We start from the raw sequence: 27,306 nt of genomic DNA, 5'->3' as shown, positions 1-27,306 counted from the left end.
AGAATTTTGTTATAGTACGATACACGGCCAAACTTTCTTTCCTGCAAACTGTTTTCACGTTGTTTTCCAAGAAGATTCTTCGTGATTGTGGAACTGGTATTTCTTTGCTAGAGTATTGCGAAGTTCGGACACGCAACCCACAGTGTGGCGCTGGTGATAAAATTGGTGGCGCAGTTGCTCTTTCAGTAATTATAACAGACTTCATAGATCTTCGTCATTTTATTGACAAATATGTAAGTAATTTCTTGCACACGGGTCATTTTGGAGAGAAAATAACTGTAGCTTCGTACTTTTTGGTGAAATTTGACTCTTCCTGTAGATTTTCATGGTGAAATCGTGTATTTCTTAGGGTGTCCGAACTTTCGCAGTATGCCGAACTTCGCACTACTGACTATACTGTGGAGATTCAGTTCGTTACTAGTTACACGTACACATACATGTTCATCATTATACTGTATGACTGCTTATGGGCTTACACCGTATATGGTTTGCTGCTGTTATTATATTGACTTACGGTAATTATATGCCTATTTAAAGTCAACAATTATAGGCCTAGTCATGCTTGAGAGGTTTTGTCTTTTCTGTTAGATTTGTCGTTGCATGAATTTCAAAGGTATTACTTCTTTAGGATAACATTGTCTGCCTGAAATGACTGTTTTAGCCTAGCCTAGGCCTACTATAGTATTAGCCTACTTAGGTTACGTTTGTTCTTTTATGAAATTGAAGCCTAGGCCTAAATAAGTAAACAAAATAGAAATGTCAGAAGAGTAAAAATTACATTAGGACGTTTTTAGATGATAAACCAGGACTTAGATCATCAAAATTAACTTGTTGAACGCAGAAAGGAAAAGTAAATTCAAACACGGACATCCGGTCATCCGTTTGTAAACTTCAATCAATGTGTTCAAGTTAGACAACGTTTAGCCGAACAAAATAATAGCATGTATCCACTATCAAGCTCATCAAACTAATGAATTAATGTTTATGTTTTATTTGAGACCGTTACATATGTATTAGTGGCCAGTATAAATTCTACTCGTTTGCACCGACAGCGTTAACCGTTATTGGCGTTATACTTAGGCCTCTTGGTTGAAATGGTAGCCTAACGTTAGTTGTAACAAAAATGTAGGTAGGCCTATAACAAATAACGTTAGTGTTTTAAGGAAAATAAAAAGTAGCAAAGAGTTTGTGATCTGATACATTTCATACGCGTAGGCCTAGGCTACGTCTTAAACACGTCACATGATACCGGACAGTGTCCGCGTTACATTCACGATATCAAGTGTTTCATTATCAACTTGTTAGCCTTCGTAACGTAACGTTTGACTTTAACCGTGAGCTACGGCCATTATAAGATTTTCTCACCGGGAAAAGTAAGAGCTTAGAATATAGCAATATATATAGCCTGTATATCCTCCGCCAGCCTTTTAATTTTGATTTAATTATTGTCTCAGTCATAGGATTAGCTTCCTACTTTATCCTAAATAAATTATATACTGTAGAATGTGGGCCTAAATAGACAAAATAGGTAAAGTTGTTAGCAGTAAGGATGGATGTTTATAACGGATCTAGGCCTAGTCTATAGTATAGGCCTAGGCTTACAGTAGGTCAAACGTGAGAGATCAAGAGGTTACATGTAAACGGTATCAAAATAGAAGGTTTGAAATTACATGATAATTGTATATGACGGTGGCTTTGTTCATACTGTGTAGGCCTAGGCTAGGCTATGTTATATTACCCTAAACCGGGCCGGCTATCTGCCTACATACGCTACTGGTTTGTCGGTCGGCTGGAGAGTGGAAAGTTTAACAAGTTACATATGTACGACACGAATTTAATATAAGCGTATATAATCTGTGTGTCATAACATTGATTGGAAATTATGTTATCTTTATTATTACGAAATAGATTGCAAGTAGGATATATAGGCCTATACGATAAACACATATCAAGATGCGCTGTATCTCCCGGGAAGGAAACTCATTTGTAGTGGGCCACTCACTGCAGGAACGTTGTCGAGTCCCCGCTAGTGTAGCTGTGGGAATTAATTAATGCACTGACTGACAGGAATAAAACAATAGCATATAAATTATGAAAACTACAGAACTAGTTAATGTATGTCCTAAATATAATATCACAGACCAAATATAAATATTTATGATATTGATTTTTACTTTTTTTTCTGAATTTCATCAGCTTAACGAATTTTATTTTTAGTAACATCATCATTAACATCATCATTAATTATATCATGTTTTATTTTTATTCGTACGTTTGGCAAGCAAGTTTGAATAAGTCACCACTCTTCTTTTTTATATTTACTAAATAATTTAAATGAAATATGGGTCTGTTCACGTTAAAGCGCCCAATTTGGTTGCCTGAGGTACCAAATTTTCAAATTACAGTAAAGAACTTTATTCTAAGTAAATAACATAACTAATATCTGCAATTTATGAATCAGAATTGACCAGAGCTTAAACTATTCTGGAAATTATATTCAAGATGGTTGAAAGTGTGACAATCTATAAATTTTCCAAAATTTGTTCTCTTTTTAATGGTGGTGTGTCATTCCAATGCTGCTACATTTGAGAATTCTGTTTTTATTTTCTTCATTAACACAAAATTTGCTATTGTAAGACAAGTTTTCAATGATATCGATGATGTTTTTTTAAAAAATATTAGAGTATCGTTAGAAAATATTCAATTTTTCCTGAAATAAAGTTAAAAAAGTGTTTCTTTAAAGAACATAATTGAAATTAATAGTAACAATTATACCATAAAATTAAACCACAACATAAGCACACATATTAACCAAAAGCTGAAAATTCTGGGTCATGTCCTCTCAGAATTTTTTTTTCTTGACTCTTGTTTCGGACATCACCCCTCCAAAATGAACTTGTTTCGGACATCACCCACCAATGGTTTACCTAATATATTAAACCTAATATTTAGTAATAAACCAAATGATGTTCATTTCATGGCAATAATGAATAGAAAAGCATTTTAGTAAGTTGTTACCCGTACCAAAAGAGATCTATGGACCCTTCATAGGTTCCAAGTTCAAAACAAAGAAAATGGATACAGGTAATCCAAGTGATCAACAAGAAAATTATTAAACGAAGGCCATGCTTGTTAATACTTAGCAATATATATCAGTACATCACAATATGTGATGATAACAAACAGCATCAAATTCATGTGATATAATGAAAAATGCAAACACTTGTTATATAGATTTGCATATATGACTGTCTTGAACTATGTTTCGGACATCACCACAACTGTATTAGGACATCACTGTAATGTTTTCTACACAACGCATATTATATCAAAAGTTAAATTTCTAACAAAGGGGTCTTTGTTGTTGACAAGCTACAGTACCTACAAGGTATAATGACAGTTTTTAACTTATTATAGTTCAAATCCTCAGTGTTTCTTACAAGTTACTTTATGAGCGTTTCGGACATCGCTGAATGTTTCGGACATTACCTTGGAAAAATGTTCACAAAGCTGCATAACAATAATACATATTTCAGCAGGTAACAACAATATGAAGTAATATTTTTGCTATTCAAACCTGTTCAAGCAACAAAAGTCTGCTTCAAAATAGACACAACAGTCAGACAGTAGCAGATTTACACTAGATATTATGAATTTTTGAGGGAATGCAGTTTATTAAACACCATAGACTGGGAAATCAACAAGGTGTACTGAAAAATAATGGCACTGTAAATTCTTGGGAAAACATTAATGCCCTGAGGCACATATTTCAAATTGAACATCTGGACAGAGCCGATAGGTGAAAAGATAGGTGATAAGTGAAAATCTGAAGGCTTGGTGTAAATGATAACCCCATTTAATGTTAATGTATTATCACTGTTTACTGCATACTCAATTCATACATATAGATACACACATGTAGTTTTAGATCATCCTGCAAGCAGGAACTCGAGAAGAAGCCATCATTGGCTTATCAAAGCCGCAAGCTGACCGAAGTCAGTCTCTTAGATTCATATTTAACGACCATGATTATGAGTTGTCAACAACTCTGTAACTGGACGACATACATTAATCTTCGAGTGACACAAACTCGGGACCTTATGATTGCAAGGCACTGGCGTTAAACACTGAGCAAACACTCCATAACACTCCACATAGTGACCATTTATTGATCACCATTTGTATAAAGTTAATCTCTGCTTCACCACATTCGTTACCTGTCCAGCATACCATTTGCATTGGCCAGCGTTCACCAACACTTCCCAGACATCAACTTATACATTATTTTGCAGAAAATGGTATTATTATTGACTGCAAAGAAAGTTTTCCCCCAAAAGGGTTATAGAATTCTTTTTATCTTTTACGGTTTCCACATTTCCATCATTACCTATATTGAAGTCTGCGATAATTGAAACAAACAGCAATATTTACCATTTAATAAATATACAGATGTACACAGGAGACATCCCTACATAGCTAACTTGGCACCCACCTGTTGTAGCTAGTATCATTGAGTCTACTATTTAAACAATTTTCAGAGGGGAGGTATCATATCCTAAACTCCACTAGAATGCTTGTTCCTATTTTGTAATGTCAGCAATAACAACTATTTTGCCCCCCTTCAAATGGTACCCACCCACTCCCACCCCATCCCCATGCACCTTTGAGCTGGATCTGCCAATGTTGAAGATTGCTTCCACTGGCCCAGCAAAGCAACAGTAGTAGCCTATACTAGTAGTACTATAAGATACTAGTTTAAATATCCTTCTTTATTGAGATTCATCATTATGCCTTGGCTATTATAATGTGAAAAACAAGTAATAATTCATGGTTTGTACAAATACTCCTTGTCACATATGAATTAATTGATTTACTTTGTAAGATTGTAATAAGCTTATGGCCTAAACTTACATTTAAGTATAAGGCTTAGATGTTATGGTATACAGCAGCTCAGCAAATTGTTCAGCTTTATCCTTAAGTTTCATAATGATGCATATCTGTATACATATCACTAAAGATCTGAAGTCTCAGTGAAGCAACTCGGAATTAAAACATGGTCATGCACGATGCACCACTCTGTGTATATTAATACTGTTGACGCCATAGAGTAAACCTGGAGGTTTCATCACACAGTAAATCCGGGTACCAGTCAAAGAGGGTCATGTACTGTAATGTGTTCCAGGGTGGTACTAATAATCTTATATACTGCATTAATCTCCACATTGCCCATTGTGATTTACTAACTAGTACAGTAAATGTATATTTGGGCTTAGAGCAGCAGACAACACACAGTTACCTAGCAATGTCTGTACCTTAACATTATAGTTATAGTCGTTGACCAACATTTATAGGTTAGATCGCCAGACACGTTCCACAGTCCTACTACTTAGCTAACATCTTCCCAAAGTACTGGTAGCTTTTCTTGACAACGATCAAGTTCCCATCAACAGTTAAACTGCTCTGACATAGGGTGTTATATCTATGCACACTGATTCCATACATATACTGTAGAGCGACAGACGACACTGAACGGTGTTCAGTTTTTCAAAGTGACGTTGACATACTATGCTGTAGACCGATGTGATAGAAACATGAGCTACTGTGCTACAAAACTCGTCTAGGCCTATTCCAATTGTGTGTAATTAACTTTACAATTCTCAATATGATATTGAGAAATATCAAATTGGTACCGCCATGGAAGCTGAAACACATCACATGACAGTCCATGCATGGTACCCATGTGCCCTTTGATAGTTCTTCTAGCCTATAAACAGGCTTTCTATGGTTGTGACAAATAGCTTGATTCAAGTTATAGCAGACAATTACAGCATTACTTTCTAATGTACTGTATACTGTGATGGTATCCTGATACATGTTATGTCAGAAAAAAATTCACCAAACGTTGTTTTTACTTCCTCAGTACTAAATGATGGAAAAATGTAGTGTTAATGATGTCAGTTCCAGAAAAATCCAAGTAATTTGATGTTCTCAGTAACATTCATACCCAAATATGTAGAATATCATTTTAGACTTGTCACAAGTCATCAAAAGATGAATACATGTTGGTCAAATGACACCAAAAGTTAAGAAGCATTCTGTTGTAGGATCTAAGTGTATTCTAGCACACTGAAATCAACCAATTGAATCATTCAGTTGAAACTAGTGCTGTTTTACAATATGTTGGATTCACAAAAGTGATGTCCGAAACATATGGCGATGTCCGAAACATATTTGGTAAAGATAGATAAAGCTTTGAGTAGTGCAGTATGTATGTTTGTAACAATAGTACTTGTCATAATACATGAAGTGCTCATCTATTGTGTCTTTTTTCAAGCAACTTAAAGCAATATTAATTAAAATTTGTTTCGGACATTACTGGTGTTTCGGACATCACACACATGGACGGAAAAATTGAAATGGTTATAAAATCAAAACGGATGAGTGGAAATGTGTCATGTACATACTGTAGTTGAGGGAGTACTTATGCTTTAATTAGAGTAACAAAACAGTCTTGTGGGTTTTAACATACTTCATATATTAGTTGCTTCATGACGTTTCGGACATCACCAAAATGTGGACGCAAACATTTTGCATGTTGTTTATTTTTATCGTGTAGTAAAATGTGGCTGAATGGACATGCATCTGATATATATTTTATTTGATACAACTATGACAGTATTAAAAAGGCACACCACTTTCAACATTTGTTATTTAACCCCAAACTATGCCACTCATAAATTGGTGTATAAATGTGGACGGAAAAAGTGATGTCCGAAACACTGGTCCAGTTTCGCAATAATTCGCAAATTCATCGATGAAATTTTCTGAAATATTTATGAGAGGGAACCTATAGCCACAAAGTTCAATCATGACAAAATTTGGAGTAATCCTCATTTGGAGTTGAGAATAGATCAAAGTACAAATTGTGCAGTTTGAAAACGACAACATTTTCCGTCCACATTTCGGCACTTCTGGGAGTATAGCATACCATATGCATATCTCAGGAAATTGTCTATGCTAAGGTAGGTACAGCTAGGTGGACTCTCTCCATGGGGATAATATTTGTATCTCTAGAATCTCTAATTATTTTGTCACAATGCTCCAAATTCCATTTATGCTAATTTGGGCGCTTTAACGTGAACAGACCCATATAATTATTTATATTATGAAAATATAAGAAGTCACAGAAAATTCTGTATTAAAATTAGTGATTGATTTTATAGATTTTGTATGCATTTTGGTGTTCTATTCCATATACGTTGGATATTCGTCAGTTGTATTTATCCATCATTGATGAACTATAAGATAAGTTAACTGTGATCTTTCTTTCCTATTCTTCAGATTCTAATATCTGATCTATGCCTACATTGGTCCTTCAGTGGATTTGACGGTAAAGATATCAGACTTGAGTCCGGTCTTAGTTTATCGAGCCTATCATCAGTAGAGAAGATATCCATCAATGCAAAAGGAAAGGGAAACGCACTTAGCGAGGAAGAATTGATCGGATTAATAAACTATGGAATCAAGTCATCAAGATTCAAGGAACTATGGTAAGAGGAAAACATTGTGACAGGCTATGGCTGATAAAATGTGGGTAAGATGGGGGGAGAGGGTAGTCAGGATGTGCGTATGGGGTATATATGAGGGGATAATGTAATGGTATTGTGCAGTGATATTTTTATATTAATTAAATGTACACGTCCTGTGTTGAGACGTGCGGTTTGAAATGTTGCAATATTTGGAATTCTTATTAAGCTGGAATAATACAATAGGAACAACAAATAACCTTAGAAATTATAAACGAAATAAAACTACAAGAAACATTTAAAAAGATAAATTATTACTTAAAAACCGAAACGAAAGATGGGAAGAATTTCAAGTAGATGGAAACGAAAACTTCTATCGTTTATTTTCAAATATTATTAGTTATCATAATACAACTTGTATTAATAAATATAAATATTTAAACATATCAAATCATCAAATGTTAATAGGAGGGGTGTTGGAAGGGGTGTTTGGCCATCATAACTACTGACTTCTACATGTAACTTGTCAGCAGCTCTTTTACTTTCACTGACATAAGGGAAAAGGCAGATTCATTGACCTCCATGTTATTTATTACAATTATGACATCAGATATTCAATTAATTTATCAATATTACATATGTATTTTCCCTGCTTTCTTTACCTTTGAAGGCTTTATAATTGTAAACTGCCGTCATCGATCAAGCCAGACATCATACCAGAAGAATCAATATCAAGGAATATTAAAGGTACGATTTATACATAAGAATTAAAAGAATCATTGATCAAGGAGATTGTTTTTATTGCAACGTTTCACAGATTTCTGACATGAGAGGGAAGTGTGGTAGAGGGGGAGGGGGAGCTGGGGTGGGGGATGGGGAATAGTAAAATGAGATATATGTTGGTAAGAATGAATCTAGAATGGGGATCGGAAGAAAATCTTGCTAACAACAAACAGACTAATTCTCTGACGGGGTGGGGTGGAATGGGGGGGGGGTTGGGACGTGGTGTTGGGACTTCCTAAAAGTTCCTCCTTTTGTGTTTCTTGAGCTGATCTAAGCAGCTTTCTATCTATTAAAATAAAATCTAAGAGATTTTAGTGCTTTGAGTTACTTAACATTATTGTTACCCTATAATATTAGGACTGTGAAGTAAGTAAGAAGTAAGTATTAGGTAACAAAGAGAATACAATTATTGGTCGGATTACTAGTGACTGTAAATTTCTAGTACTTTAATACTAATTAAGTAGTAGAAAGAACATTCAAATGGTTCAGTTTACTGATATTTGATCCCTATAGTACAGGTACATTACCTCTGACTATAAACATTGAAACAAAGTAATATTGAATCTTAGGTATTGATTAAAATATGTCATTTATTTCTATTGTTTCTTCTATTTTTACAGTCATATCATCCAGAGAAGCTTGTTACCTGGATCTAAGATCTGGTCAATGGAGGACGGTTTGTAATATTTGGTATTTTTAAGTAAATTATAATCATTAATAATGTTAGTTGCTTTTTAATTTCCCTGTGATAGTGTTATTATTAGTAACATGCATAGCAGTGAAGGGGTAGAGAGGTTGATCAATTTTCAAAACATAATCAGAAAAAGCCAGCATCTTTAAGAGTTATAATCATATATTGTCTCCCGGTGTGGAATATTCCAGTGACAGACGATATGATTCTTACAGGAAAAAAAAATATATATATATCTTGCTTTTAACTAAAAATACATTTATTTGGATCTGATTAATTTCATTATTCCAGGAAGTGTATCTCGGTCAAAGTCGTGTAAAGTCATCATGTCGCGTGTTCTTTAAAATCCTCCTTTGTTTTGTTGTCTCTTTTTCTTTTAATCTGATATAATTAGAATAATCACTCAACTGTTTTGTACTTTGAATTAAAGGGATTCTTCAAATGCAATTTATTAGTATTTTTTTCCTCCTTTGGAAATGTTTGTACATTATATTTTCAACATAATTAAGACTATAAGGTCACATAAACTAACTATTCTAGATGCATTCATTAATTTTAACATATTTAAAATAATATTCTTTATACCCATTTAACCTAGTGTGAGAGCTTCACTGTGCAGGAAGTAAAACATACACATTTAAACAGTAAACTTAAACTAATTTTAAACTGTATTACAAATACCTGCTGATTTAATCATTTTATTAATCTCCGCTATTAACACCAAATTTCATTGTCTCCTTAACTCTTCAATTTTACATTAATATTATTATATCAAATAATTACTATTTATTTATTTCAATAGCCTGATGACATCCAGAGTATTACAGAGATGTGTTCAGATTGTTTGATCATCCACAGAGACACCAGTGAGTCTGTACAGAGGTCAGTCGTAGAGCTCCTGGTGGAAGCATCCAATCATGACGTAAGTAAAACATAAAGGGATATATTAATAAATACATCAATCAATACAAATTAAAATTAGATAAAATCGTTTAATGTCTTAATGAGGGGTTACATAGGTTTAGTTATTAAATACCAAACTGTTTAATTACGAATAAAGAAATACAAGTTTAAATTATTTATAACCGTTGAATGTCTAAATAAGAGATAATATCGCTTTGGTTATTAAATATTATATTGTTTAAATTATAACAAGGAAATACAGGTTTAAATTGATATATATATTTGTAAGCTCAAGTTAAGACAGAATCGTAAACACAAACAAGTAATATAAATAAAATAACAAACTACTGGGTAGAGTGTGTAGGTTAATAAACAAATAAATAACTATTAAATTCTGTTTCCAAGTTTCTATTCAGCAATAGTTCCTGTTCATCTTAGCTTAATTAATTTTATCTTTCAAAATCTTCCCAGAAACTGAAGTATAAAATAATAATTTAAGACAGAAAGGGTCAATGAATTGTTTCCTGTTTTACGGATTTGGCCGAATATTTTGATTTTGTTTAAAGTTTTCATTTAAATTAAACCATAAATAGATGAAGTGATTGATAAACATACCTAAATAGTAGAATACCTCAATAACAAACTGATACCTAAATATAAAATGTATAATAATTAACAGTTCACTGAAAAACCAACCCCACCTAGACCAGATCTTCCCATCAAAAATTACATAAATTAAATATAATCTAATTTATTTTGAACATATCAGTTCCGGCTCATACAACCCCCCCCCCCCACCTCATCCCTCTATCAAACATAAATTACATTAAATATGTTTATGCCGTCTGCACGCTCCCCACCCTAAAGAACCCCTCATTACCTCTACCACACCCATTCCTAAACAGTACGACATCCATAGGTCCATTTATCTCTCACCACTCGCACACGCTTTGACAATAACAACATTCACAAGGGTAAACCGTATCTGCCCCGCCCCGCAATAAGACACCCTCCTATGACCCCGACCAAATATCACTAAACCTTAACACACCCTTCCTTACCATAACACACTCCTCCCTACACCCTGACATCCCTTGTTCCGTCCATCCCTCACCCCTCTTACACCCCTCTAATTCATTACACAGAAATAACAATGACTGATCTCTGTAATAAACCTAACCCTCTTGTTTACCCTTTAACATCTTGCAAATAAAAACAAAGATAAAGCGAAGATAAAAAACATACCTATATAATGATCTATTTTTTTATAAATTTAAACCACTAATTGTTAAATCATCAACAAAACAATAACAAAAAATGATTAAAATAAACAAATTATTATTTGATTAATATGACATGAAAACAACAATAAAGTTTAATCTTCCTAACTTAATGATGATGTTATTATTTTTAACTATTTATCCTGTACACAAACATGATGATATTAATTCTATTTATTATTTTCTTTTCTTCAGATTCCCATTAACCAGGTGAATCTAAACTTGTCCTTTTGTAAGATTGATGAAGATGGGAACATTATCCTCTCCTCTGGTCTCTCTCTACCTATCATAACATCAATAGAGAATATGCTCATACAGACAGAGAAAGGGAGAGAAATGAACAAACATGAAGTTAATGGAATATTAAACTATCTACAAAACTCTCAAAGATTCAAGGAACTGATGTAAGTACAATTAATAAATATGTTAATAATATTAGTAATTAATAACATAACTAATTAATATTAATGATGTAAACAAGATAGGAATTATTAATATAGTTGTATTTGATAATTACTGGCGGGTTGTTTGGTAGATTTGGATAATAAAAGTAAAAACAAATGAAGAAGAAAGTGAATAAAGAAATGAACTAACAATGAAAGAACAGTAATCATGTAAGGAATATGATTAATGGGAGAGTAAAATAGAGACAACATGAGACAGAAACACTTACACTTTAATCATAAATTCTTAAGAAAATTGACATTTAATGAAATAAGGACATAAGACTCGCTAGCTTAAATTTAAAAAATAATCTCATTGAAACAGTAACAAAAATGTAGGATGTAATTAGACTAAGATATAAGGAATAAATAATTCAAATTATCATCATCTTAGAGAAAGAAAATAGACGCTTTGCCAAAATCTATCCAAATAAATAATTTAATTTAGATCCTTACTAACATCGCAGTATTCTCCTGTCCCCTGCCAAACAGCCAGCCCCCCTTTCCCTACCCTTCCCCAACCCACCGCCCTCCCTCCCAAACCTACCAGGACAATAACCGTTAAATTATCTCTACATACTCTACAGTGTGTTGTCACCATATTCCCATTTGTAAATCATATATACCCAATACTCTACACATTTATATCATACATTTGTACGTTAAAACATTTCCGCTCTTTTCTACTCAGTACATATTTTATTTTATCGCAAAAATCTATTGAACTTATTTCATCATATTTTTTCTGACTTAAGATGTTCACTGACTGTACTGACACTTTCAATAGTTTAATATTTCTTTTGTTCAACACCTGTCAATCAAATATTTGAACAATGCAATGAATGTTTTCAATGGAATAGACGCGCGTACCACGCCCAATGAAAATAATTTGTTTTCAAGAATAGTTACGCGCCTTGCAATGAGCTAAGTTGTATTCAATAAAGCAGACGCGCGCGTCCTTTATTAAAAACACCTGGAATTTACCATCAAACAAGTACCTGGAGATTGCAATAGATACGTCACGTCTAGACACTGTCTGGTTTTAAATCGTTGGTAGGCCTTCCTGATTATGATTTTATTATGTGAAGAACATTTGTTTTTCTTAAGTAGAATATGTTTATTTTTGTTCTTCCTTTTTTGAAAATAATAATTATAGAAGAAAGGATAGAAAGAAAAGATAACGGTATGAATGAAATTAATAAAGTAAAAAGAGATCAAAGGGAAACAAGTGTATAAGGAAAATAACCAATATGTAAAATATTTGACAGTTATTATGATACATTTTTAGTTATTTTATTTATGATTTTTTTCCTATGCACTAAACTTTTCTTAGTAAATGTTGAATTTAAAATACTAGTTAAGAACTAGTGAAATTCCCCAAAGAAACTAACTAATCTCAGGTGTTATTGACAGTGTTATAAAGCTGTTCACTCTAATTACTGTTACTGGAATGATCACCCACAAACATCACATGGTGAATGAAGTTGTGGGCTTTCATGGGTATCACGGGGGGGGGGAGAGAAATGGGGCCGTATCAACATATAGATTATAAATTATTAGCAATACACCTTTAGTACCGTTGTTACCCAAAGTAATTACTGGAAAACATGACTATGCCACTAGATCATATAAAAGCAATTACTGATGGTTCAATCATTGATCTGAAAAAGCTATTGACACAATTATATATTGCTTATTACTTTACAAACTTACATATTATGGAATTCGAGAATTCTTCATGACTGGCTAACTAGTTATTTGTCCATCAGAAAGCAATTTGTCCAAATCAGTGATTTTAAGCCAGGGTATTTAATATAGTATGATGTGTGCATCAGGCGTGTATACTTGGGCCCAAAAAGTCTTAAGAAAAATAAGTTAAGTTCCTTATTGGCTTTAGATTGGATAATAAATGATTGACTTAAGACGGAATAAATATTTTCATAGTAACTAGTCTAGCATATTCCCTCCAACACAAGTTATAACAACGGACCCAAGCCCCGTTAATAAAACACACGTGTACAAATCTACCGCACCTGGTTCCCTCCACCCCGTAAGTACTCCCTCACTAGACCCTGTAATATATTACTTCCTTTACCCCCTTCTTTCCTTTGCAATTATAAGTAGTTTCCACAGCCCCCTCCCAACCTTATACTCTATAACCCTACCATATTCCATTTTTAGTTGAACCAACCACCCCCCTACCCGCTGATATATTAACACTTCTTCAATGTCATTGCTTTATATAATCTCATTTCGTTACTTATGTATCGGATCATCGTTACCGAAAAAGAAGTATATTTCATGATTGCGATTCCCCCCTCCGAGCATCTCTAGTGAGAAGGGAATACACAGTGGAAGAGCAAAGTCCAGTAGCTGTGACCTACAGTATTCTAGGCCTTTCTATCTCTATTACACGCACAATCACACAAATTAATTCAACCAGATACGAGTGCCTCACCATACTCTGAAAGGTTTATTCATGTTTAGGAGTCATTGGCTACTATGATGTTACGTACAGTGCTCACACTCAAATGCGTAGGAGGGGGGGGGGGGGGGGCTGCAGCCCCAACCTAATGAAAATTCGGGCAATAATGTGAAAATTTCAGTCACCAACTGAGAAAAAAAATTATTATTATTGTAATGACTTTGCCCAAAAATGATAACCAATATGGAAGGGTAATATAAGACGGCAAATGATTGTATGTAATTGGCATGCGCTGTAATAACCGATGAATGCTTATATGATATGTAGTTGACATCCCTATGTTTTGACGTATCTATGTTCCGACAACAAGAAAAAAATCGAAGCAATTTTTTGTTATCCAAAAATTGTTTGTACCAAGAAAACTACTTTGGTCCGGAGAAATGTTGGTCCAAAAAAATATTGGTCACAAACATATATTGGGATATGAAAATTGCTTTCTTGGTACAAAAGATTTTGGGGATAAAAAAAAACGTGTCCCGGATTATTTCTTTTTGTCGGAACATAGAGACGTCGGAACATAGAGACGTCGGAACATAGAGACGTCGGAACATACAGACGTCGGAACAAAGAGACGTCGGAACAAAGAGACGTCGGAACATAGAGACGTCGGAACATAGAGACATCGGAACATAGAGACGTCGGAACAAAGAGACGTCGGAACAAAGAGTTTTCGGAACATAGAGACGTCGGAACATACAGACGTCGGAACATAGAAACGTCGGAACATAGAGACGTCGGAACATAGAGACGTCGGAACAAAGAGTTTTCTGAACATAGAGACGTCGGAACAAAGAGACGTCGGAACATAGAGACGTCGGAACATACAGACGTCGGAACATAGAGACGTCGGAACATAGAGACGTCGGAACATAGAGTTTTCGGAACATAGAGATGTCGGAACTTAGAGACGTCGGAACATAGAGACGTCGGAACATAGAGACGTCGGAACATAGAGACGTCGGAACATAGAGACTTCGTAACAAAGAGACGTCGGAACATAGAGACGTCGTAACATAGAGACTTCGTAACAAAGAGACGTCGGAACATAGAGACGTCGTAACAAAGAGACGTCGGAACAAAGGGACGTCGGAACATAGAGACGTCGGAACTTAGAGACGTCGGAACAGAGAGACGTCGGAACAGAGAGACGTCGGAACATAGAGACGTCGGAACAGAGAGACGTCGGAACAGAGAGACCTCGGAAAATATAGAGACCTCGGAAAATTAAGAGACGTCGGAACATAGAGATGAAAAAATGTGGTTATATTTCCAGGCAATTCGTTACAACCCCCCACCCCCCACACCCCAAATCAAATTGGGCTTCTTCGTATATTGCTCACACTGTATCTACACACTGTGTTCATCTAGCATATGATATCTGTGGTACAGACCTACTAGTGAATGTTGACTTCCCTTTCATTATAATCTCTATTAATATAATGATGTACACGGTATATCAAGCTCATTGTATTCTTTATACATGACCTGTCAATCGCGATGTAATACGTCACGTGACTAAACGACTGCAGCTCCGGTATCTGGATACGTCAATGATCTGTTGTGCTGAAGGTCATGTTGACAAGTACTACATCTGTCTCTATTTTATTATAATGTTAGCCATACAATGGCTTGGAAGAAAACAAGAGTAAATTAACATCTTATACAATTTCATTAGGTATATTATTATGTTCAAAACCATCTTAATAAACTGATGGTTTTCTTGAAAGTTTCTAACCATCATACTTTTTATATCTTGAATTTCTTAACTTCAAGTGAATATACTTATGGAAGAAGGCGGCTGTATAATTAACATAGTATAACTAGGTGTCACCAATGATGTGCGCAAATGGAGGGGGGGGGGGGGACATGCCACCAACCACCTACGACCATATCAGGGAATATGGTTCAGTCGGTGGATTTTTGCATTCTGCAAGTGAAGATCAAGAATAGGAACACTACTAATGATGTTCCGAATTTTTGAATTAATCAAATATTATTAACTAGCACAATCTTCTTTAAGATCTAATTTATAAAATCATAAATTATAGTCTAAAAATATTATTTGGGTTATATGTTATTTTGTTTTTATTCTGGGGTGGGATGGGGGCACCCTAGACCACCATATATGGGAGTTATAGCTGCAGTGATCCTACGGCATCATCCACTCGTTTAGAAAATGTTTCATTAGCACCTGGCCCTGTCATAAACATTTAAGTCACTACTTAAATCAGTCGGAAGAATATTCAAATTTTACACTGTACCCCGACCCACACCTTATAAATTAATCCGCACGACACTGGTGCGTGATTAAATGATGACATGTTGTAATTAGTTTATCAAATGTTAACAAAAAGAAAGAATACAACCTTGTATCATTACGTTAAGTTTAGCAATCATCATCAATTTCTGCTTCAGTTGAAGTTTATTTTCCATTGAATGTTCAATCATTGTGGTCTGAGCATATTCATATGTTGTGTCGTAATTTATAGTTTAGATATTTAACATATGAACATTGTGTGTAAATGAGAAATCCAAATAAAAGAGACATACGCGTTTCACAATAAGTTACAATTGGCCTATTAAGAACGCCACGCAAAATAAAATGATTCTGTAAAATGACTCTGTTTGGGAATAAAGGATTTTACGTTACTTTATAAGCTGTGCTTTATTCATTGGTTTACACATGTAATTGAAGATATACGCTAGGGCATTCTGATGGTTGCTGTAATGTACATATGTCGAATGGAAGCCATATGGGGAGTTGAGATGTAAATTAATTGTTAACATGTCAAAAAGACACCTACTGGTTGGTAGGGTTGAGCTGAGTGGGTGGACGTATAGGCCTATAGCGGACTGCGGATTTGCCCGCCCCCCCCCCCCTTTGTTCGCTTCTTAAAAAAGAAACCTGTATATACGTTCATTCACGTTGCCTCAATGCAATAATTAAAACATTGGAGCACTGATACAGGAATAACAATGGAACTGATAGGCCTACATAAAACACATAGACCTAATAAATATATTATGAACCGTAGTTTCACATTAGACTACTACACTGTCCACACAATTAAGATGTTAGGAGACCTCTACATTTATTGTTATTCTATTCAAACTTGTGGAAACTAAACAAACGCACGGCCATCGCATCCGCGACCGTGCACATATACGGTACGTGATGAGAGGTTAAACTAAACTGTTTTTAATTCTTTCTGTACGCCATTCCTATACGTGCCTAGAATATCAAGGTTTTACATTACTAATGAAATCACAAGAAATGATATAAATATTTCGCTAAAATCTAACTGAAATAGCGCATATCACATGTACAGACGTCCACATTATCATAGGTCTACTTTTAATTTGGAAGTGGAAACTTTCAGCGGGAGGGAGGGTGGGGGGGGGGGGGGGCTGGTTCCTGTTTTTATTTAATGGAATTGTTGAAAATAAGACGGCACTTTCAGTTACTGTAAAACAAACATCAAGAAAAAGCTAATCTTTGCATCATGTACTGTTATAACATTTTCTTCCGCCAGGTAGAGTTGAATAAAATGTTTGATTATAGATGGGCGGGGTAAGTCTTTAAAACTGCAATAGCACGGTGCGGCATCTGAGCACTTAACGAAAGAGTGTTAGTGCGGGGGGGGGGGGGGGGGTCTGGGAAGGAGTTAGAAACAAGGTTAAAAAGAATAAAGCAGAGCTTATACTATTATATAAATATGTATATTAAGTGGTGGAGCACTTTTTGAAGTAATATGTTAATATTTTTATGTTTATGAAGAAATATGTTTCCCACTGAGAGCGCTGTGTCATAATGGAACCATTTCTTTTTGTGATTCTTAAGGATTCGGATTTATAGCTTTGCCGTATTTCTAAAGCTACCATCATTTACAAACTATCTTCATTCTCTGGCTCATTTAACCTTTTTTAACGCTCTCATATTTTAACCAACTGATAGGGATTGAAGACAAGCAATTGTTTAAGCGTTCATATGTTCATCAGAGAACATTACATTGCATTACGGTCCGGATAACGCTAAAAGCAAAAGTTTTACTTTAATGACACATTTCATATTTGAAAATATTGAGGAAATAATGTAAATTTGCGATGTTAACGATAAATTTATAAAAAAAAAATAGTCGACGCTTGGGCGTGTGTGTGTCCGTTTAAACACGACGATCTCAAGAAGGGAATGTCGGACCAATTGCATATTTGGTGTGTAGAATTACCACAATAATTATAAGAAGCCTATTGTCTTTGGTGGAGGCCACAAGTCATTTGAGGTCACCAGTGGTCAAATTGTGAGAACATTGTAAACACAATATTTCAAGAAGGGAACTTGTGAACACCTCATATTTGGTGTGTAGAAGGAACACATTTAGTACAAGAAGTTGTTTGTTGTTGGTGTAGGTCAAATGTCATTTGGGATCACCAGAGTCAAATTGTGAACACCTTGAAAACAAAATATCAAGAAGAGAAGCTTTGGCAGATCTCATATTTGGTTGTAGATGTACCCAATTTTTGAAGCCTACGGTATTTATTGCTTTTGATGGAGGTCATAGGTCATTTGAAGTCAACAAACGCCAAACAGTTACTTTGTTCTCCTCTTACCTGTCCCTCTACCCTAACACACCTCACGAAACATAATATCGAAAGGGAAGCTTGGACAGATCGCATATTTGATATGTACTTGTACCATATTGAGTACAAGAAGCCTAATTTTGTGGGTGGAGGTCAAGGGTCGTTTGAGTTCAACAGGGGTCAAATAGTGGAGAGAAAAAAATAACACAATATTTCAACAAGGACAGGTGTCATATTAAGTATTACAGTTAGTACAAGAAGCCTGTTGTTGGGGTCAATTGTAATTTTAGGACAGCCTGTGTCATTTTGAATTTATTGTTTGTCACATAACACTGCTTTTCACTGTATTACTTTGACCAATACCAAGTATGTTGTACACCTTCATTATACATTACGGTAGTCAGATTCATAAAGAAAACTGCTCAAACTGTTACATCATCGAAACCACGATGCATCTTTGTATTCTGGTTTGGTTTTTACCTTAACGATGTCATGTTGAAGACGTAATGAAGGTTCATATCTAGTATTATTTGTTTGTTGGCTTATTCGGGGGTCTGTTTATACGTTTGTGAGATTAATAAAACTCGTAGAAAATTAAGTTGTAGTAGTAAATTAACAATTTACAATTATATTCAAACGAATTGACACGGAAAAAAGTCGATGTGATACTTCTTCTATGACGATTAATTCAAAATCCTCTTACTCTAGAAGAGATCACCCACACCTCCAATATTCTCAACCCACACCCCAAATACGACCCCCCCCCCTCCTTACAAGCGCCCTCGAGATATTCCTTCTATTTAAGGTATGTTGAAAATGATCGGTTATTTTCATAACTGATAGACAAAAATAAACAAATGGATAATGTAAGAGCAAAGCATTGCATGATTTACATTTTGTAAACTTTCTACCTTCAGATAGAGTTGGAAAACATGTCAGGTTACATCAGCGATATATGTCTGTTTGGACTAGTGTGGTACCGTTTATGAGCACCCGACAATGAACATAACGGACTGGGTGGGAAAGAAGAGAGAGGGGGTTGGGGGAGGGGGGTTTGAGTGAGTTGAAAATAATGAAACAGAGCCGTACTTCAACTTATCTATTCACTGCTGCCCCACTGTAATTATTTATAACAAGTTTCCGATTGAGGGCTCGATGTCACAATAGAACCTGTTTAGAGGCTTTTGGATTTGGAGTAAAAATGTTGGCCTTAAAGAAAAAGCATCCATGATACCGCTTTAGTTGTTTTCAAGCTTTTCCGTAGCCGGTGTGTTCCTGATCCTTCCAAGAAACGGCTGTTACAGAGGGAGGGACAACTATGGATGTATTGCGTTCTATGGTTTAATCCTTATACTGCAGTATCCAAATTAGTAACAATTAAAGCAGCATTTTGCGTCCTTTTCTATGATTTTTCTCAACCTCACTGACTCCACTATGCCATAACGACATACATAACTAGCTTATCTATTTATATTTTACTTCAAATGGTGGCATAAAAGTCGAAAAAATTGCAACTTTCAACTTTGTTGTTCTCCAAGATATTTTCCGTTGGGAACCCAATAAACCTCGCCCATAATATGAATATTTAAACACTACGAACGTCATTGACAGATACGTAATATAACACCACGCTTGATTTGTGTACAGTCTATATGGCAGTTGTACCAGGGAGTTGCATAACAACTCCTTGGTTGTACCAAGGCTAAGTCTTGAATCTATTTTTAGCAACGGCTCATAACTAAACCTGCATCTCTGATTGGTTGAATTCAAACTAGTGGGTTTGGGAACTGAATGCGATTAATTTTGTATGTGGAATCCTCGCCAATTAACGTTTTTGGCAGGGAAAAACTTGGCTAATATCTTAATTTGCTGTTTTGTGATGTGATGCATGTAAAAAACTCGATGGACATGTCAAAAAAGTAGAAAACGGCGATCAAACGCAAAATGCTCATGAATAAACATATACTATTCACTGATTGGTGGAATTCAAACTAGTGGATTTGGAGATATGAAAACTTTGTCGAGGACACTTTTACTCGTTATCGACATAAATCGTTAATTACTCGCTAATTAACGCTCTTGGCAGGGTGAAACTTGGATGGTATCTTAGTTTGCTGTTTTATGATTGATACATCTAAAAAAATCGATGCACATTTTAAAAAGGTGGAAAAAAGCGACCCAACGCAAAATGCTGCTTTAAAGAAGGATATAATGACAAATGACTGATTCTATTTCTTTCTCTGATTATAGACTATCTGACTGTCTGCTGCCCTCATTAACACCCGTCGGACCATCTCTATCCACACTGAAAGCTCGGGGAGTGAAAGGTAAAGTACTCATTGATTAATCAATTGGGTGTCTTTCCATGTATATCATGTTGTTTACAGTTCAAACCATTCCCGTAGTCGCGTATTGATTGGGTTTTAGGTTCAGTCAAAGTGAGGGCGCTATATCACCGGGCGTCATTACATGTTGCAATAGACATGGACATATATTCATGAGTCAGAAAATTTGTCAGATATCATTTATTTGTTGATGTCGTACAGTACAGGGTAGATTGTACTGTGCAACAAGTTCAGTAAATTATTTTTCTTGATAAAGTCAATCTGCTGCATTAAAGACTGTCATAAGCCATCACTCTCCTACATTATTTAAGCAAGTACATATAACTGTGTATCGAGCCCATCATACAGATAACAATACTAGAAAATATTTAAAAAGGCTTTCTGATTGCGTACGTCATGAGAAATAGTAATGAAAACAGTATCGTAGGAAGCGATTTAAACATAAGGAGACAGAAAGCGATTGGATTTGCAGGTCTGAGGTGTTTTTTTTCTTTTCGGTACTACGATGGCTCAAGTAGGACATTGGAAATGTTGCTATTTTATACCGAAAATTCAGAATTTAAATCTCAAAATTTCGGCTAAGTTTCTCGAATTTTCAACTGTTTAATCATAAAGTAGCAACCGTGAAATGTCTACTTTTTTCACAACAAGTCAACTAATTCATCGAAATGTTAATGCTGTTTTGTTGTTGTTTATTACGACCGTAAATACGTTTTTTATTGATGTTCACTATTGAAAATGTTAAACCAGGCGCGTATCCAGGGGGGGGGTGTTGGGGGCGCGCCCCCCGGGTAAGAAAAAAGGAGAGAAAAAAAAGAGAAGAAAAAGAGGGGGAAAAAAGAGGAGGAGGAGAGGAAGGAAGGGAAAAGAAAAAGAAGAGAGAGAGAAAAAGGAGAAAGGAGGGAGTAGAAGAAAAACGCCAAGACACCGGGAAGAGAAAGAGGAACAGTGACATCATTACAGCGCTGATCCCTATTATATACACAGGGTAGCCAGGGACGGATCAACGATCTCGGAAGGGGCATGTGCCTCACCCCACCCCTTACACCGACAACTCCATTATTGACGTTTCCAGTTTTCCTCTCTCACTAATGATCTATATATATATATATATATATATATATATATATATATATATATATATATATATATATATATATATATATATATATATATATATATATATATATATATATATATATATATATATATATATATATATATATATATATATATATATATATATATATATATATATATATATATATATATATATATATATATATATATATATATATATATATATATATATACCACTGGTTTGACCCATAGGGGGAAATGGAAAAAAGTGAACCATAAGGGGAAATTGAGGGAAAACACGAATAACATGGAAATAAATTATATTTTAATATCTAAATTTTCATGAAATACTTGTCATGATGTGCTCTAATGTGCTACATGTCTTTTGAGATTAAATTAATAAGATCTTAGGATATACCTTTTTTGGACCTTTAAAAATTTCCCCCGAACGTATTTTTCCTACTAATGAGGATTAGGGGGAAAAGTTTGTATTTCTCCTTAACAGTATTTTGTATTTCTCCTTAACAGTTTCTTGTATTTCTCCTTAACGTCGAAATAAGCAAATTTTCCTTTAAGGAGAAATACAAACATGCATTCGTAGTACAGAATTATGGGTACGGTGGGAGGATTGAGTGGTAGAGTAATTTCTCCGGGGACAAAACATATGATATGTAAGAAAATTTGATGATAAAATGAAAATAATCAATAATATAAACTATGATAAGTTTAATATTATTTACTATAACATCAGGAATGTGAGGGGTTCATATAAAAGCGCAATAAAAGGGCTGAAAAACTTCGAACTATCTACACGGTCGCACTTACCCCAAACCCCTCCCCCTTTCCCTCTTTCATGGGGAACTCTAGCCCAACCATCTGTTCAGAAACGTTCAAGCATCTCGTATACGAAAATCGGTGAAGGAAAGCTACCAGGGGCGTTGTGGGTAGGGGCGGGGGTTGCGACGACTTTAATACCCTATTAGTTTTCGAGCATAACAGTATTCACTCTGGCTAATTATTAGTTTAGTTTAGTTACCAAAGGATCAGGAAGCTTTACAGTAGCTTATTTGAGAACCTATCCGTGCTAGATCATGGATGAACACCGGCTTACTTCAAGCCTTCTATTTTCGATAATTGTTCAGAGGGTAAAGAGGCAGGGGTGTGAATTCTCTCCCATTCCTGCTCCCGGGACCACCTTTTAAAGTCCCCGTCAACTTTTTTCGATACATTTGTACCACTGGCCCTCACTTCACAATCTTAAATTCACACTGGTTGAGCAAGTAAGCAACTGAGTATAGCTATCTGCTTGAAGGCTACATGGACTATTTACTACAAAAGCCATGTTAATGTAACAGCCAGAATTTGCATTTCTAATTAGATACGAGTTTCTTGTATTTCTCCTTAACGTTGAAATAAGCAAATTTTCCCTTAAGGAGAAATACAAACATGTATTCGTAGTACAGCATTATGGTAACGGTGGGGAGGATTGAGTGGTAGAGTAATTTCTCCGGGGACAAAACATATGATATGTAATAAACTTTGATGATCAATGAAAATAATCAATAATATAATCTATGATAAGTTTAATATTATTTATTATATCATCAGACTGTGAGGGGCACATACAAAAGCGCAATAAAAGGGCTGAAAAACTTCGAACTACTCACACGGTCGCACTAACCCCACCTCCCTCCCCCTTTCCCTCTTTCGTGGGTAACTCTAGCCCAACCATGTGTTCAGAAACGTCCAAGCGTCTCGTTTACGGAATTAGGTAAACGGAAGCTACCAGGGGCGTTGTGGGTAGGGGCGGGGGTTGCGACGACTTTAATACCCTATTAGTTTTCGAGCATAACAGTATTCACTCTGGCTAATTATTAGTTTAGTTTAGTTACCCAAGGATCAGGAAGCTTTACAGTAGCTTATTTGAGAACCTATCCGTGTTAAATCATGGATGAACACCGGCTTACTTCAAGCCTTCAATTTGCAATAGTTGTTCAGAGGGTAAAGAGGCAGGGGTGTGAAATCTCTCCCATTCCTGCCCCCGGGACCGCCTTTTAAAGTCCCCATCAACTTTTTTCGATACATTTGTACCACTGGCCCTCACTTCACAAACTTAAATTCACACTGGTTGAGCAAGTAGGCAACTGAGTATAGCTATCTGCTTGAAGGCTACATAGACTATTTACTACAAAAGCTATATGTTAATGTAACAGTCAAAATTTGCATTTCTAATTAGATACGAGTTTCTTGTATTTCTCCTTAACGTTGAAATAAGCAAATTTTCCCTTAAGGAGAAATACAAACATGTATTCGTAGTACAGCATTATGGTAACGGTGGGGAGGATTGAGTGGTAGAGTAATTTCTCCGGGGACAAAACATATGATATGTAATAAACTTTGATGATAAATGAAAATAATCAATAATATAATCTATGATAAGTTTAATATTATTTATTATATCATCAGACTGTGAGGGGCACATATAAAGGCGCAAAGAAAGGGCTGAAAAACTTCGAACTACTCACACGGTCGCACTAACCCCACCTCCCTCCCCCTTTCCCTCTTTCGTGGGTAACTCTAGCCCAACCATCTGTTCAGAAACGTTCAAGCATCTCGTATACGAAAATCGGTGAAGGAAAGCTACCAGGGGCGTTGTGGGTAGGGGCGGGGGTTGCGACGACTTTAATACCCTATTAGTTTTCGAGCATAACAGTATTCACTCTGGCTAATTATTAGTTTAGTTTAGTTACCCAAGGATCAGGAAGCTTTACAGTAGCTTATTTGAGAACCTATCCGTGCTAGATCATGGATGAACACCGGCTTACTTCAAGCCTTCTATTTTCGATAATTGTTCAGAGGGTAAAGAGGCAGGGGTGTGAATTCTCTCCCATTCCTGCTCCCGGGACCGCCTTTTAAAGTCCCCGTCAACTTTTTGCGATACATTTGTACCACTGGCCCTCACTTCACAATCTTAAATTCACACTGGTTGAGCAAGTAAGCAACTGAGTATAGCTATCTGCTTGAAGGCTACATGGACTATTTACTACAAAAGCTATATGTTAATTAATGTAACAGTCAAAATTTGCATTTCTAATTAGATACAAGTTTCTTGTATTTCTCCTTAACGTTGAAATAAGCAAATTTTCCCTTAAGGAGAAATACAAACATGTATTCGTAGTACAGCATTATGGTAACGGTGGGGAGGATTGAGTGGTAGAGTAATTTCTCCGGGGACAAAACATATGATATATAATAAACTTTGATGATCAATGAAAATAATCAATAATATAATCTATGATAATTTTAATATTATTTATTATATCATCAGACTGTGAGGGGCACATATAAAAGCGCAAAAAAGGACTGAAAAACTTCGAACTACTCACACGGTCGCACTAACCCCACCTCCCTCCCCCTTTCCCTCTTTCGTGGGTAACTCTAGCCCAACCATCTGTTCAGAAACGTCCAAGCGTCTCGTTTACGGAATTAGGTAAAGGAAAGCTACCAGGGGCGTTGTGGGTAGGGGCGGGGGTTGCGACGACTTTAATACCCTATTAGTTTTCGAGCATAACAGTATTCACTCTGGCTAATTATTAGTTTAGTTTAGTTACCCAAGGATCAGGAAGCTTTACAGTAGCTTATTTGAGACCCTATCCGTGCTAGATCATGGATGAACACCGGCTTACTTCAAGCCTTCTATTTTCGATAATTGTTCAGAGGGTAAAGAGGCAGGGGTGTGAAATCTCTCCCATTCCTGCTCCCGGGACCGCCTTTTAAAGTCCCCATCAACTTTTTTTCTCGATTCATTTGTACCGCTGGCCATCACTTCACAAACCTATTAATCCCTCTGGTTAAGCAAGTAAGCACCTGAGTATAGTCATCTGCTTGAAGGCTACATAGACTGTTTACTACAAAAGCCATGTTAATGTAACAGCCAGAATTTGCATTTCTAATTAGATACGAGTTTCTTGTATTTCTCCTTAACGTTGAAATAAGCAAATTTTCCCTTAAGGAGAAATACAAACATGTATTCGTAGTACAGCATTATGGTAACGGTGGGGAGGATTGAGTGGTAGAGTAATTTCTCCGGGGACAAAACATATGATATGTAATCAACTTTGATGATCAATGAAAATAATCAATAATATAATCTATGATAAGTTTAATATTATTTATTATATCATCAGACTGTGAGGGGCACATATAAAAGCGCAAAGAAAGGGCTGAAAAACTTCGAACTACTCACACGGTCGCACTAACCCCACCTCCCTCCCCCTTTCCCTCTTTCGTGGGTAACTCTAGCCCAACCATGTGTTCAGAAACGTCCAAGCGTCTCGTTTACGGAATTAGGTAAACGGAAGCTACCAGGGGCGTTGTGGGTAGGGGCGGGGGTTGCGACGACTTTAATACCCTATTAGTTTTCGAGCATAACAGTATTCACTCTGGCTAATTATTAGTTTAGTTTAGTTACCCAAGGATCAGGAAGCTTTACAGTAGCTTATTTGAGAACCTATCCGTGCTAGATCATGGATGAACACCGGCTTACTTCAAGCCTTCTATTTTCAATAATTGTTCAGAGGGTAAAGAGGCAGGGGTGTGAAATCTCTCCCATTCCTGCTCCCGGGACCGCCTTTTAAAGTCCCCATCAACTTTTTTCGATACATTTGTACCACTGGCCCTCATTTCACAATCTTAAATTCACACTGGTTGAGCAAGTAAGCAACTGAGTATAGCTATCTGCTTGAAGGCTACATAGACTATTTACTACAAAAGCTATATGTGAATGTAACAGTCAAAATTTGTATTTCTAATTAGATACGAGTTTCTTGTATTTCTCCTTAACGTTGAAATAAGCAAATTTTCCCTTAAGGAGAAATACAAACATGTATTCGTAGTACAGCATTATGGTAACGGTGGGGAGGATTGAGTGGTAGAGTAATTTCTCCGGGGACAAAACATATGATATATAATAAACTTTGATGATAAATGAAAATAATCAATAATATAATCTATGATTATTTTAATATTATTTATTATATCATCAGACTGTGAGGGGCACATATAAAAGCGCAAAGAAAGGGCTGAAAAACTTCGAACTACTCACACGGTCGCACTAACCCCACCTCCCTCCCCCTTTCCCTCTTTCGTGGGTAACTCTAGCCCAACCATCTGTTCAGAAACGTCCAAGCGTC

At 35.7% G+C, this 27,306-nt stretch overlaps 1 protein-coding gene across 16 annotated transcripts in view; it reads left to right on the top strand.

Moving 5' to 3' along the window:
• LOC139982656 (uncharacterized) overlaps positions 1 to 27,306 on the top strand; it is a 333,630-nt gene that overhangs the window by 142,114 nt on the left and 164,210 nt on the right. For 2 of the 16 annotated variants that reach the window (XM_071995681.1, XM_071995679.1), the window contains exons 14-17: positions 7,342 to 7,550; positions 8,197 to 8,273; positions 8,930 to 8,985; positions 9,803 to 9,922. The exons of 7 other annotated variants lie outside the window; for them this stretch is intronic. In XM_071995681.1, coding sequence (XP_071851782.1) covers positions 7,342 to 7,550; positions 8,197 to 8,273; positions 8,930 to 8,985; positions 9,803 to 9,922 — 462 coding nt within the window. Of the gene's footprint in view, positions 1 to 7,341; positions 7,551 to 8,196; positions 8,274 to 8,929; positions 8,986 to 9,802; positions 9,923 to 11,378; positions 11,588 to 20,939; positions 21,017 to 27,306 lie in introns of those variants that run through there. 7 more of the 16 variants (XM_071995678.1, XM_071995674.1, XM_071995684.1 and 4 more) reach the window with 6 other exon arrangements.

The sequence above is a fragment of the Apostichopus japonicus genome, chromosome 16 (assembly GCF_037975245.1).
Source record: "Apostichopus japonicus isolate 1M-3 chromosome 16, ASM3797524v1, whole genome shotgun sequence".
In the NCBI taxonomy this organism is placed as follows: domain Eukaryota; kingdom Metazoa; phylum Echinodermata; class Holothuroidea; order Aspidochirotida; family Stichopodidae; genus Apostichopus; species Apostichopus japonicus.
This window is presented reverse-complemented; position numbering and strand designations above follow the sequence as displayed.